The following is a 13281-nucleotide window of genomic DNA, read 5'->3' as shown; positions in this document are numbered from 1 at the left end:
GTTGGGTTACTGCACTGAAGTTCTAATCTAAACTCAAGAGAAGATTTCTCTTTGAAAGTAACACAAATTTAGATCTACAAGATTTGGAAGAAATTTTCTTATGCAGTGAGGGGAGAGCTCCACAGTTTTTTCCCATCTTCTTTCACTGAAATGGAGCATAAGCAACAGTGGCTAAACAGTGCATGCAGTCTCCACTATGGACAAGGACATGCAGGTTCAGGGGTTTCTTCCACAGAGCAAAACTAAGCTTCAGCTAACACACCTCTCTTTATAACTCCAAGATAAATGAGCAGTTACCAACTAATTCAAATGAAGGGCTTTCTTTCCATGAGGTGTGTACACCACTGGGAAATTGGCAATGGAAGCATTGATGCAGGTGCTGAGACATCCCTTTCATGTGCAGCACTAGGAGCTAGGGGGTACAGGGCTGTCTGTGGGGCTGGGCTGTGCAGAAGGGTTATTCACTGATGAGGTGTTTGCAGCCTTCTTTCATATCCTCAGGAGTGACTGTCTGGTTTTGAAGGCAAGCTGCTGTGATAGCTCAGCTGTAGCTAGGAAGTCTTGTCAGGCACAAAGGTCAGATGAATCAGCAGCATTAGGTAGGGCCCTACTGTTTAAGTGCAGCAAGACTTTGGATATTGCTTTGGATATATGGAACACCATAAATCACTAATCAAATAGCCATAACTGGTGTGGTTTTCCATATGCAATGAAAACTCAAGCAAGAAAGCCCAGATGAAGCTGCCTGAATATGAGCCTGAAGGAATGCAATGGAAGCTGTCCAAAACTGAGCCTGCAGGGCAGCCCCACACCTGACACCCAGCTTTGCCACTTGACTAACTTCAGAGGAGCTTCAGTGATTTTCCCCAATAGATGAAAATACAGCATTAATCACAGAATCAGTGGAGGCCTCTTAGACAACAGCAGAAAGGTGGAGATGCAACTGTCTTTAGTTACAGTCCAGGTGTCTGACACATCAGGTGTTAATCCCTTGTTACTTCCTTGCCAGCTCTCATGATTTACACTGCAAAACTTGGTATTGTTTTGAAATGCAGCTGCTGCTCCCATGAGTTTATAAATTAGTCTCAGTCTTCATGTTGAAAAGAAGTTTGTTGCTAATAGGAAATTTGAAAACATCCATTGAGTGAATCTTTAAGATTCAATTATGTCAAAGAGGGAAAAAAAAGATCCCAGATCCTTTTTTTTTAATATTTTTTAAATTCATTATTTTCTTTAGCTACAACATTCATTTCTGAGTGGCTTGCAATACAATATGAGCAGATTTAACCCTCTATAACAGTAAGAGCTTATGGCCTACAGGTGCATAAACCAAAACCAGCTGGATAAAAAGTCAAGCTGACATAAAGCAATTTTCTGACATACAGCTATAATGGAAATCACATCTTCAAAAACATAGAGGAGATCAAAGATAAACGTAAAAGCAAGACAGATGTGTTTTTATACTATTTTATAGAAGTAAAGGGATACCAAAAGGAAAGTAGGCTCTTAAAGGCTCTGACAACGTAACAAAACCTGCAAACACTTATCAATTGTCTGCGGGCTATTTTCAGATGAAAAACGTGCTCAAGTTCATACAAGGGGAACCTTTTCACCACCCTTGCACACCTTCTGCTTCACACACATACAGAGAAGCAGATTCTGCTTCTGGGGGACACTGAGCTGAAAGATTTAAACGTCTCACATGTTTGCAAGGTAACAGGAGCCCATCCCTTCCATGGCTCTGCCAAGCACAGGCAGAGAGGCAGAGAGCAGCCTGCCAGGGAAACTGCACAGCCTCAAGTCCTGGCTTGGGGCATCTCAGTCATTTGACTCGTTTTAATTTCACAGTTCTGTAGCAAACAGGTGGAAAATCTAAAAAACCCTACAGAGTCAGCAACCACAGCAATATTTGCTTGCTCTCTGAGTGTGTGTGACACATTTCTCTCTCAAGGGAAATAAATCTAGGAACCCTTGAAAAGTGATATTTTTAACAGCAAGATTGACTTGGCCAAAATTAATGTCTTTCGAAGGGCAGTGCTGCCATACACCTATCCTGTGTTTACTTGGCAGAAGAGAGGATGTGCGTGCCCAAAAACTCAGATAAAGTAGAAAGCAAATTGTATTGCTTGACCTTTAGCTTGGGAGGCTTTGATTCTGGACTTTGATTCTGGACTGTGATTCTCTCCTTTGATTCTGGACTGCAAAATGAAAACCCAAGACCACACAAGCTGCTGCCAGGATGGAGTGGGATGGCTGAGAGCACCGGGGAAGGTCCATCTCCCATGCCTGGTTTGCACCAGTGCGTTGTGCTCCTCAAACTGGTGCAAGAAGGGGGAAGGAAGGAGTGGGTACAGGAGGTGTCTAATGCTGGCTGTACCCTAAATGTGCTGCAGTGGCATGCTTACCTCGACAGGGAGCTCCTCCTGCCATGAAAGGGATTATACTCCTTATTATCCCCATTAATGGCACATTTGTGGCCCATTTGGGCTGTTTGGATCTGTTGCAGTGTTTCTTTAGCTAATTCAAGCCAAAGGCTTTGCTCTATCCCCCTGTTTAGCAGTTGTTATTTGGTTCCAAGCACTCTTTTGAGTGAAAGTGAACACCTGGATTCCTGAGGAAAGACCTGCAGGACACTACAGGGACACACTCCAGCCCTTTCTATCTGTTTCTGGACAACCAGCTGGCTTTGTCAGACCATGTTGTCATGTCTCTAAAACATCTGGCAGAGGCAGAAATTAGCAGTTCTTTAAAGTGTGACAGCCACTCCTTCAGGCTCTTCTAGGGTACCGCTGCCTGCACATTTAGTGTTGCCTCTCATTGGGGTCTTGTGTGCCTTTGCCTCCAAGGGGCCACTGGCCACTCTGAGCAAGATACCACGCACTGGACCATCCTGCGCTGTTCCATTCCTTGAATTCACAGAACTGATTTCCAGGCCCAGATTTATGCAGGGAGAAGTGAGGCAGATGGCTGCCAAACGAGGGTAATAGCAGTTCCCAGAAGAGGTGTAAACTGCAGTGTTCAGCTTTCACTTATATTTAGAAGCTCACAAAGTCACGTTTTGTGTACTGCATCTCTCTGACAGGGGTCATTTTGCCATAGATACAGATAGAGCTATAGATATACAGATATACGTGAGAGCCAATACATATAAATATTTCTTGGTGTAAGTGCTTTTTTACATGGGACTGGATAACCAGGCTGACTTTGCAGCTCGACAAGCCTCTTAAGCATGGTACTGTGCAGTCCCTGACCACTTTGCTGGTTTGCAGGCTTGGAGTATCTTGTGGCAGGACATGAGGACATCCGAACAGGCAGACTCATTGTCAACATGAAAAGTTTTGTCCATCAGTGGAAGTCGGCACTCGGAAGAAAGGTCTTGGAGATTTTGAAAAGAGACTGCAACTAGAGGTGTGCAACTGCCTAGGGCATTTCTTTATGCACAAAATGCAACAGCCTCCACAAAGAGAAGACCTCTAGCATGAAAACTGGAATGTAAGAAAATAGTGTCAAAACATGTAGTGAGGCATTCAGAGTTGTAGGCGCTGTCTAATTTAACCCTTTCTGGCCAATGTTCTTTCACTTGCCTATATCTTCCTTGTCAGGGCCTCACCCTGAGCCCTGCTCATTATGTTGAGGGAAACGAAGGGTGGTGGATGCTTGTCTCGCTCCAGTACACTGTTGGAGCAACTCCCATGAAGCCACTGATCACCCAAGACTAAATTGGGGTGAATTTAGAAGAGCTACTGCTGAGAAGCAAAACACTGTCAGTGCCACTGGTGTGCATCCTGAGTGACTTCCAGGGGTTCCCAGAGGATGCTGTGGGGAAGGCAATGGGTAGGTGGTGCCACCAGCGTGGCAAGGAGAACCACTCTTTAGAAACACCCCCTTACAGGTTAGGACATGGCACCCACCAAAGAGAAGTGGGTGCCCCTTGCTTTTAACCTGTTTGCCCTGCTGAAGGTTTCAAGGGCTAGATTCTCTGCTGATGCTGCTGAGGAGAGAGCTGCTGGAGTAAATCGAATCCCTCTGCCTTGGCACAGGCGTGATGCAGGGCAGAGGCCAGCTCTCCACCCACTGCATGGCTGCAGAGAGGAGCCAGCTGCAGAGAGTGCAGTGTCTCTGAGCTTTTGTCCTTGAAGTGTTAAAAAATGAACCTAGCCCTAGTGTAAATATTTCATTGTATAAAGCACTTTACTACCTGCCACTTCATGGTGCGGGAAGTCTAATTGTGTTGGGGAGAGAAGAATTTGAAGGTGGCACATGGTAAAAAACTCCCTGAAACAGAAGCACTCCGGAGGACGCCCCGCAGTTGGACAGCGTTAACAGTATAAAGGGAATGGCCAGCCTGGCACTGGCCACTCAGAATATCTGAAGATGCAATCTGAAAGACAGAGTATTTGCACTGAAGTCCCAGCTTCAGACCAGCACTTGGACCCCGTGGGCAGGACTCCAGCAAGACTTTGCAAACAGAGTGGGGAGAAGAGACTTTGAGATAAAAATGCAATTGTTGGAGGAGAAAAACTCTGACTGCAGGAAAAGGAGTGGATGCAGAGAATGGAAAGGACTTGCATTCACATATCACAACCCAGCAATTCATGGTGGGCCTGGAGTTTATTTTATTTTTATGTTAGTATTTAAAACTGAACATTTTATTTGTTTTCTTCTGTGTTATTGTTTGCAATATATACAGCCATTATACTTCCTCATTAACACAGTATGAAATATAGCACAGTTTACTGCAGTTTTCAGCACGAAAATATATCCTTTCTGTAAAGCATCCTTAAACCACATTGCATAGAGTGTATTTTGTTCATGAGTGTGAGGGGAAAGAAGACATACAACACCAGAAAAGTCACTAGTCTACCAATCCACTTTATGTATGTATTTTTCTTTCAAGGTCCTGTGGACTCACAAAAAAAAAAAAAAAAAGATGCTATTTTGGTAATTTGTTTTTTTATCTCATGTATGTAATAAATATAATATGATTTCAACATCTTCTTCTCCTGTTACTGTTTATGCCAATGGTAGCAGGGTCTTCATGCCTGAATGAAAGAGCACAAGCAAAGATTGCACTGGGCGAGGGGAAGCTGCCATGGGGGATATTTTCCTCTCTGGATTGGGGGATCAAATGCAATGTGTGGTAGAAAGCAAAGTAGCATGGATGGCTCACAAAAATCCCATTTCACCTCTTGTTTTGGCAGGTTTATAAGTTCTTCTCATAAGAAGGGGAATTGTACCTAAATATTTTCAAAGCTGGCCAGATCCTTGCCTCCACACACGTCTTGAAGGCTGAGCTGTGGAGCAAGTACTTATAAGGAGCAAGTTGGGGATGGCAGAAATAAGGCTTGTTCCCTACATTTGAAACTACTAAGGGGAAACAAAAGGCTGTGGGAAACAAGTGTTATGGCAAAAGGTCTACAAAAACACTGCAGAGTGAAGTCAAGCATCAGAAATTAGTGGCCAGGGGGTCAAGACATAATCCACAGTGTGGGCAGCAGCTCCCCAGGTGGGTGGTTAATCAGTGACTGCAGCAGCACCCATCTCCCTGGTGGAGGAGAGGGCAGGGACAGGCTCCCCTGTGGAGGCACTCAGAGACCAGGAGCCTCCAATAGCTCTGTTTGGATTTAAAACTGTGAGTTTACCTGCTTGACACATTTTTAGCTTCATTTTATTTTAATGCCACTGAAAATACATTTGCAATGGCTAGGTGATTCATGTGACCTTGTGAGAGCTGGAGGGTGTGATTCCAATGTCCCAGCCTGCTCAAGCACTTTAGGAAATCAGGATGGCTTTGTCAGCAGTGCTGCTCACAGCATCTTGTCTGACTCCTGTCCTAGCCTTGGAGCTGGGCACTGGTGGTTTCATGGAGAAAAGGGGTTAACTTCTGAGGGACAAATCTGCCCATGCCATTTCTGTCAGGGGATTGTGGCTGGAAGAAGTGTCCCATTACCAGAAGCGGGTGAGCTGGATATCAAATAATCACAGAATCAGTTGGGTTGGAAAGACTTCGGATATCACTGAATTCAAGCCTTGACCAATCACCACCTGATCAGCTAGACCATGGCACTAAGTGCCATCTCTAGATGTTTATTGAACACCTCCAGGAATGGTGATTCCACCAGCTCCCTGGGCTGCCCATTACAGTGTTTAACATCCTTCCTGTGAAGGAATTCTTCCTGACGTCCAAGCTGAACCTCCCCTGGCACAGCTCGACACTGTGTCCTCTTGTCTTGTCTCCTTTCAGGTGATTGTAGAGAGAGAGGTCTCCCCTGAATGTCCTTCTCTCCAGGCTGAACAATCCAAGCTCCCTCAGCCACTCCTCACAGCATTTACCCTCTAGACCTTTTCTGTCCCTCTTTTCCTATGAGATCACAAGATGGCCAGACAGGCCCTCCTGAGCAAGAAAAGTTTCTTTGGACGCTATGTCTTTGCAGCTCAGTGAGTTAATGGAAGCAGCCTGCCGGGTTTATCTGTTTACTCCCCTCTGTGAGTTTATGTGAAGAGGATATCTGTCTCTGCCCACCTGAAGAGTAGATGTGTTGCTTGATGATTCCAGGAGTAGCAATGCCTTGACCAGTCCTTCTGTGTGACAAAAATCAGTGGCAGAAAAACCAACCCAATCATAACCAAAGTTGGCAACAGCACCCACAGAAAGGTCTTTTCTTCCAGAACTGCCCCACTGATGCAGGCAAAGCAGAGGCCAGGCTGCCCTTTCTGGATTGTGCTGCTCCTGTCAAGAGGTGAGTGCTGGATTTTCAGGAACCAGAGATGGGAATCACCACAGTTCTCCCTAGAGCATCCTCATGCTGTCCTTATGCCTCACCTGAACCTAAAGAACAAAGACCTCCCTGCTGCTGAAGAAAGCGTGGTGGGGTCTTCCCCAGGCAGGCCGCCATATGTGAGCAGTGGCCAGGGATCAGTGATGGGGGCTGGGGCTGCCTGCCAGAGCCCCGTGCTCCTGGTTGTCTGTCTGCACTGCAGGAGTGCGTGGTGTTGGTAAGCTGGGCTTGGCTGGAGGAGGTAAGGCAGGTGTGTTGGAACCAGCTGCCAGCACAGCACTGACCCTGGCTATCCACAGCAGTACAGCCCCTCCAGCACAGCAACACCTGACCCAAACCTCTACTCCAAGGCACTCATGGGACACCTCTTTCACTCTGGTGGACATGAGCACTCCACTCTCTGGTACATGAGCTCTAGTTTTCAATGCCTCCTTGCACTCTCCAAGGTAAATCCTGTGTCAAAACTATTGCCAGGAACAGGCACTAAGCCACTGTGGCTTTCTCCACTGTCCTCTGCCACCACTGCTACCTGTGGAAGAAAGCAGAATAAGCCACACAGATCTGTCCATTAGTTTTCCCTAACATGAAGCTGGGTTCTTTGAGAAGGCTGTACTCAGAGACATCCCACATCCTCCCTGAGAGGTGGCCTTACACCAGCACCTGGAAGCAGGGTGAGTCTCCTCAGCTGTGCAGGGCCTTTGTGATGGGTACCTCTGCCCAGCCTGTTCATCAGGAAGTAGTAGGTGATTAGGTGAAGCATCTGCTTTTATCCAGTTAAAGACCATTTTTCTCTTTGGATCACCTCAACAGACATTAACCATGCCTCTGAGTGCAAAGAGGGCCAGCAGAGAAGCCACCAGCAGGCCCAGCCACATCCGTCCCTGCAGCCACAGCTGGCCATGGGTCCCCAGCAGCATGGCTCCCTCCCCTAGGAAGTGCTACTGATGGGAGCCTCCTCATCCCAGACCAAGCCCTGCTGGGCTGCAGAAGTGCTGTGCCCTCCTGCCATTATGAGAGGCTGGAGAGGACTCAGGCAGTCACTGCCTGCATGTGCACAGGGCCACCCAGTCAGTGATTGCTTGCCCCTGAGGAATGCAATCTCCCAGTTACAGTGGAAAATTACAGGCGTGTTTAATATAGTTGCTCCAGCAGGCTAAATCTTCTGGGATATGACCATGTTGCTGAAAATGACTGAACATCTGGGACTACAGGCCTGCCTAAGTGGAAATCTGGGCTGGTATGGGTAAACATAGCCATTCAGGAACAAATAGCTGCAGTGTATTTTTTTTTTAATCTTTATTTTTAGTTATTGTATTGACTTCAATATCAACACAGGATAGAAAAACATCTCAAAAATGTCCGGTGGCTGCTGCCTCAGCATCCACAGGAGCTCTCTCTCTGATAAGGCTGGAGGGGATCAGCTGTCTGTAGGCCTTCTGGGCTGATGTGTTGATTTTTTGATGATGGTGTTTCCAAAGCATGCTCTTACCCAGGGGTCACAGTTTCTTGCTGCTTTTTTCCCACAGTTCAGCACAGAAACTCCATGAATGCCTTGTATTGCTTCAAGGGAAGGCGGTGATGCCTCAGCAAGCCTCAAAGGCTGGGAAATGCACTATATATGGGAAACTTTTAGGCATATTGAAAATGTTAGCATGGCCAAGAGGCCAAAGTGCTGCAGCAGGCATTGGGAGAGCCACTCTCTGTGTCTAGCTCATCTCCTCACTTCTCCACAACTCTTAGAGGTCATTTGAGCAAAAATAGTGCTGGGTTGTTTACAATACATGTGATGTATCACTGGTGTGATGCACTCATGGCTACACTTAAGCCCAGGCAAGTCCAGTGTCCAGAAAAATGTCATCATGCCCAAGCTTTGTTGCAATGCCACATGCAGTTCTAGGTATCTCCAAGTACTACCCGGACACTTTCTCAGCTGTAGAAGATATGTAAAAGAAGTTTGCCAGGCCACTAAAGGTCTAGGTGGATTGTGGGCATGGATGAAAATGTGTGTATGTGCATCCCTATGCTCACTCTTCATTCCCAGATGGAGCTTACTCTGCTCATGTCTCTGAGCTCCCCCTGACCAGGCAGGTTGCTCATTCTGACTGCATTTCTGTCTTTGAGCCCTTGTCTCAGATTCGTACATAAAAATTAAGTACAGTTATTTAGCACAGGACATGGCTTTTAAGCCATCTGGAAATGAGGGCTGGCGAAAGGCCCTCAGATCTGTATGAAAATTGTTGAGAAGAATAAAGTTGCTTCCTAAAGCAAACATTAGTGAAATTTCCCCAAACTGACTTGCTGGGGACATGGATATGCACCCCTTCTAGCAGGTGCAAAATGCAGCCCAGCTCCAGACTCAGGACACATGCTGAGGTACACAAACAGGTGAAAAAAGATCAAAACCAAACAACCACCCATTCAGCTGGCATTAACCTGGAGCAAAGGGCATTCCTCACTGCAATTCCTGTGGCAGATTCACTCACGATCTCTACCTGGATCAGTAGGAGGTATTGTTCACATTTTACCTGAAGATATATACATTTAAAAAATATGTTTGCTCTCTGTCTCTGCTGTTCATCGGAGCTTTCCTTGATTTGCACCAGGTGCAACTCACATCTGGACCTCAAGCATTTGTGAAGCCTCTGTGTGGTCAAATCTGCTGCACAATCTCTCCTCGGACTTCATCTGAGTAACACCAGTTACTGAGAGATCAGAAAACATTATTTCAGATACACAGCCAAGGAGAGATTCACCTCCCCTAAGGTGAGGAGCTGGTGGCAGATGGTGGTCAGGACAGGATCCCCCAATCCCCCCAGGGGTGCAGAAAAGACCCAGGAGCACCCTGAGGGGTCATTAGAGCTGACCAGCTGCCCCACCGGGGCAGGGGAGGGGGCAGAAAGATGCACAGGTACTTGTGCAAGTTGAGGAGCATCAGCAAGGTGCTCCTGGCATAGAAGCAGAGGATTAAACTCATGCTTAAGGGAAGTTAAACAGAACAAGGTGCAAGCAGGGACACTTTCACCGCTGCAGCTGTGGGCACATACAGTGACAAGGGACCCCAGCCACAGGTGACAAGGAAGCCTCAGCATTTGCCCTGGCATAGAAGCAGAGGATTAAACTCATGCTTAAGGGAAGTTAAACAGAACAAGGTGCAAGCAGGGACACTTTCACCGCTGCAGCTGTGGGCACATACAGTGACAAGGGACCCCAGCCACATGCTCTTGCTGGGCATGGCTGCCTGGACCTGATCAGCCTCTTACCTTAGAGTGCTACAAGAAGAGGCCATTCCTTGACCTGCAGAGCAGGTCCTCAAAAAGGCCCCCAGAGCTGCAGGACTGGAACAGGGAAGGCGATTCAAGGGAGTCTGAACCTGGTCATGGCAACACACGCAGCCTGCAGTTGCCTAAGGGGGTTGAAAATGTTCATGTGGAGCTGTGTGTGCAAAATAAACTGCCCAGAGCCACTCTGCAATGCAAGCAACCCCAGTCTGTGCCATCAAACACATCAGACACACATTTTGGGAGGGATGCTGCCCCTGGGCAGCCCCCAGGCCGGGGCTTCAGGAGGGGATGGAGTGGTGCAGGGCTGTGCCAAGAGCCAGGCTGACAGCTCTGCGGCACAGATTCTCACCTTGCAGTGCCTGGGGAAGTTCCAGAAAACTGTGTCATTTATTCCCATGTCTGTACCTCCACAGAGGCAGCACATCCTGCCCCGTGACTTGGCCCTGGCCGCAGCCAACATCTACAAAGTCAGGAGGAAAAAAAACAACAACAAGAAAACAGAAGCCAAGTTATGCAGCAGAGGGGGAACAAAAATATTTCCCGGGTCGCGGCGGGTGACCGGCAGAAACCCCGAAGGAAAGGCGCAGTAAATACAAAGCACGGCGGCTCGGACAAACAGCCCGGCTCGAGGCTCCGGGAGCAACCCCGGCAGCGCTCCAGGGACCAGGGACGGTGGCGGTGCCCGCGGGACGGGCCAGCACTCCCAGTCCTGCTCGGGGACATAAACAGGACGCCCCACCTCTGGCAGATAGCGATCAGCTGGACAAGGCAGAAGAGGGAAGAGGCCGGGGCCCCGCTGCGTCCCGGTCACTGTGAAATGACAAAGCATTGTTGCAAATGACAAAGTGCGAGCGGTGCTGCACAGAGCTTCCACACCGACCGCAAGAGGAGGGGACGATCCGTGCGGCTCCTGCAGCACCGGGGTCTGCTCCCTCGCCTGTGCTCCACGCTGGTGACTATTTAACACACCAGAAGCAGTAACGACTGAATTCTTCTGAGCAAAAAGCACTTATAATCGGATAATGGCCACTGAGCATCAGTAGGTGAGTTGCCGAAAGCCTGAAGGAAACCATGAGATTTTTTTTTTCCACCCACAACACTATTATGAAGCTGACAAGGTCCTGCTCTCTGCAATTCCTATTAATTTTACTGCCTGACCTTCAAGATTTAAAACAGCTTTGTCTGACATTCACGGGGCAGACAGGTATTGTTACATGCCGACCTAACCCAGGTAGCAGCCACGGGTTGTTCTCCACAAATGACTGCACTCCAGTCAGCTTTGGAAAACTCTCTGCTTTTTTTACAGGGAAATACTAAGTAAACGAGAATCACTTTAAATCCCATTCTCCCTTTCCACCCTCAGGGAAACACAACACATGCCAGAGAACAGAAATCACTGCTCATCCTGTATTCAAACAACAGGCAAGATAAAATCCTTAGAAATCCTTGAATACCCAGCAGATGATGACATACACTGAGCCATACTATACCTGTCGTTTAAACCCTCTGTGACTTGAAAAAATCAAATACACTGCAGTTATACCAGCCAGGGGCAAAGGAGGCGTGACCAGCTGGTCATTCTTTTCCTTCCAGGACTCTGATTTCTCCAGCAGAGTCTTTTTTTATCCTCTATGTAACAACCAAAATAGAGAGAAATAAAAAAGAACTAAAATAGCAACAGTACAAGAAAAAACACCATCAGGAGTTCCTGTTCACAAGGCTATCCTGGCATTCATCTGGGGCTGTTGACATATTTAATAGTCATCCGGTCTCTGCCAGCTGGATGCCAGCTTCAAACTCGAACCCACGACTGTGATAACTTCTTGCTTCATGTTACAGTTCAGGCACTGCTATTTTCCCTGTAGTGCTAGCAGCGCAGCTTCTTCTGAGGAACAGCTTATCTGAAGGCATCCTGAAAAATACACTTACATGGGCAATCTCCAAGTTTCTCCCACCTGGGGAAGCAAGGATTTTGCTTCCATGTTATGTTAAGGAAGGATTTTTTCTGAGTGAATTGTAGCAAAGAAAGCTTATTGCTTTGCTGTCAAAGGAAGATGTGTGTTACCATCATTTTAGTACAATTTCTGTAATGTTATGAATGTTTCTTCATTAAACTGAAGAAACATTTTCATTTTAATTATCTGTAGCCCATGGAGATACATGTCTTCCCAATTCCCCCTCCCAAGCTGGTGCAGAATTGCAGTCTGTTGGTGGATGCTGGTCCACCAGCATCCACCAACAGGGTTATACTAAGTGGGTTATACTAAGTGCTGTCCTAGGAAGTTTTCTCCCTAAAAACTGCAGTGTCTGAGGGCTCTGGGGCAATCAGAGTTTGGGGAAGAATCACTGTCCCCTTTGTCTTCTGTGGAGGATTTTGTTTTCCTTCCCTGGCATTACCGGGGAGCAGGGTGGAGCTGAGCCTTCACAGCTAGCAGTGCTCCCATGGTAAGACCACCGCACCTCCCACTTTCCACAGGCCTGACAGAGGCTTTGCAGCCCATCCCCTCTACCAGCAGGCCACTGTCAAGCAGCAGATGCCACAGGATGGAGGCAGAACCCACTGTCTGGCTGCAGGAACCCCAGTGGCAGGGAACGCACGCTAGCTCACAGCCTGCTGGTGACAGCTTAGCTGCCATGGAACAAGCCTGCTGAGAACCAGCAATATATGGCATTTCAAACTCTGTGGTTTGTATCCACCCACCTTGACATCCCTGGAAGTGTTCAAGGCCAAGTTGAATGGCACTGAGAACCTGGTGTAGTGGGATGTGTCCCTGCTCATGGCAGGGGGCTTGCAACCAAATGACCTTTAAGGTCCCTTCTAACCCCAAACCATTGTGTGATTCTGTTTTCCAGCACATATGAAAGCTCTCACAAAACATAAAGTCTGGCTTTGGAGCCCACCAAAGGCCACTTCTTGTATGCTTGGGGCAGGGGAGGATCCCTCACTGAGCATGCAGACATCTGGGAGACAGTAAGGGTCATCTTCTGCGAGCCAGAGGTGCTACAGACCTCACTCTCTGCAACCAAGTGGGGTTTTCCTAATGGCTCACCAAGTGGGTTTATCAATGGCCCACAAGCTGCTAAGCACTACTACTTCCATTGCAATTTTCTCCCTGCCACTCACTGATTAAACTCTATTTTAATAATAAGCCATAAAGATTACTGACTCATCCTTTCTCTTACCATTAAGGAAATGGTCAATTGGTCAATTATATTAAGTA

At 47.4% G+C, this 13281-nt stretch overlaps 1 protein-coding gene and 1 long non-coding RNA gene across 4 annotated transcripts in view; both read left to right on the top strand.

The window, feature by feature from the left end:
* The window catches only part of NTN4 (netrin 4), a 47518-nt gene extending 42525 nt beyond the window's left edge, over positions 1-4993 (top strand). For all 3 annotated transcript variants that reach the window (XM_041409884.1, XM_041409886.1, XM_041409885.1), the window contains exon 10: positions 3270-4993. In XM_041409884.1, the coding sequence (XP_041265818.1) occupies positions 3270-3406 (137 nt within the window). In that variant the 3' untranslated portion in view covers positions 3407-4993. The remainder of the gene's footprint in view (positions 1-3269) is intronic.
* A 1654-nt stretch (positions 4994-6647) lies between these two features.
* On the top strand, positions 6648-12144 carry LOC121338649. Its single transcript, XR_005953057.1, has 3 exons — positions 6648-6740; positions 9383-9542; positions 10474-12144. It is a non-coding gene; the product is annotated as an uncharacterized LOC121338649 (long non-coding RNA).
* The last annotated feature ends 1137 nt before the right edge of the window (positions 12145-13281 follow it).

This window comes from Onychostruthus taczanowskii, unplaced genomic scaffold, assembly GCF_017590055.1.
Source record: "Onychostruthus taczanowskii isolate IOZ18803 unplaced genomic scaffold, ASM1759005v1 scaffold31, whole genome shotgun sequence".
Classification (NCBI taxonomy): Eukaryota; Metazoa; Chordata; class Aves; order Passeriformes; family Passeridae; genus Onychostruthus; species Onychostruthus taczanowskii.
The sequence above is the reverse complement of the archived record's forward strand: the minus strand, read 5'-3'. Positions and strand labels throughout refer to the sequence as shown.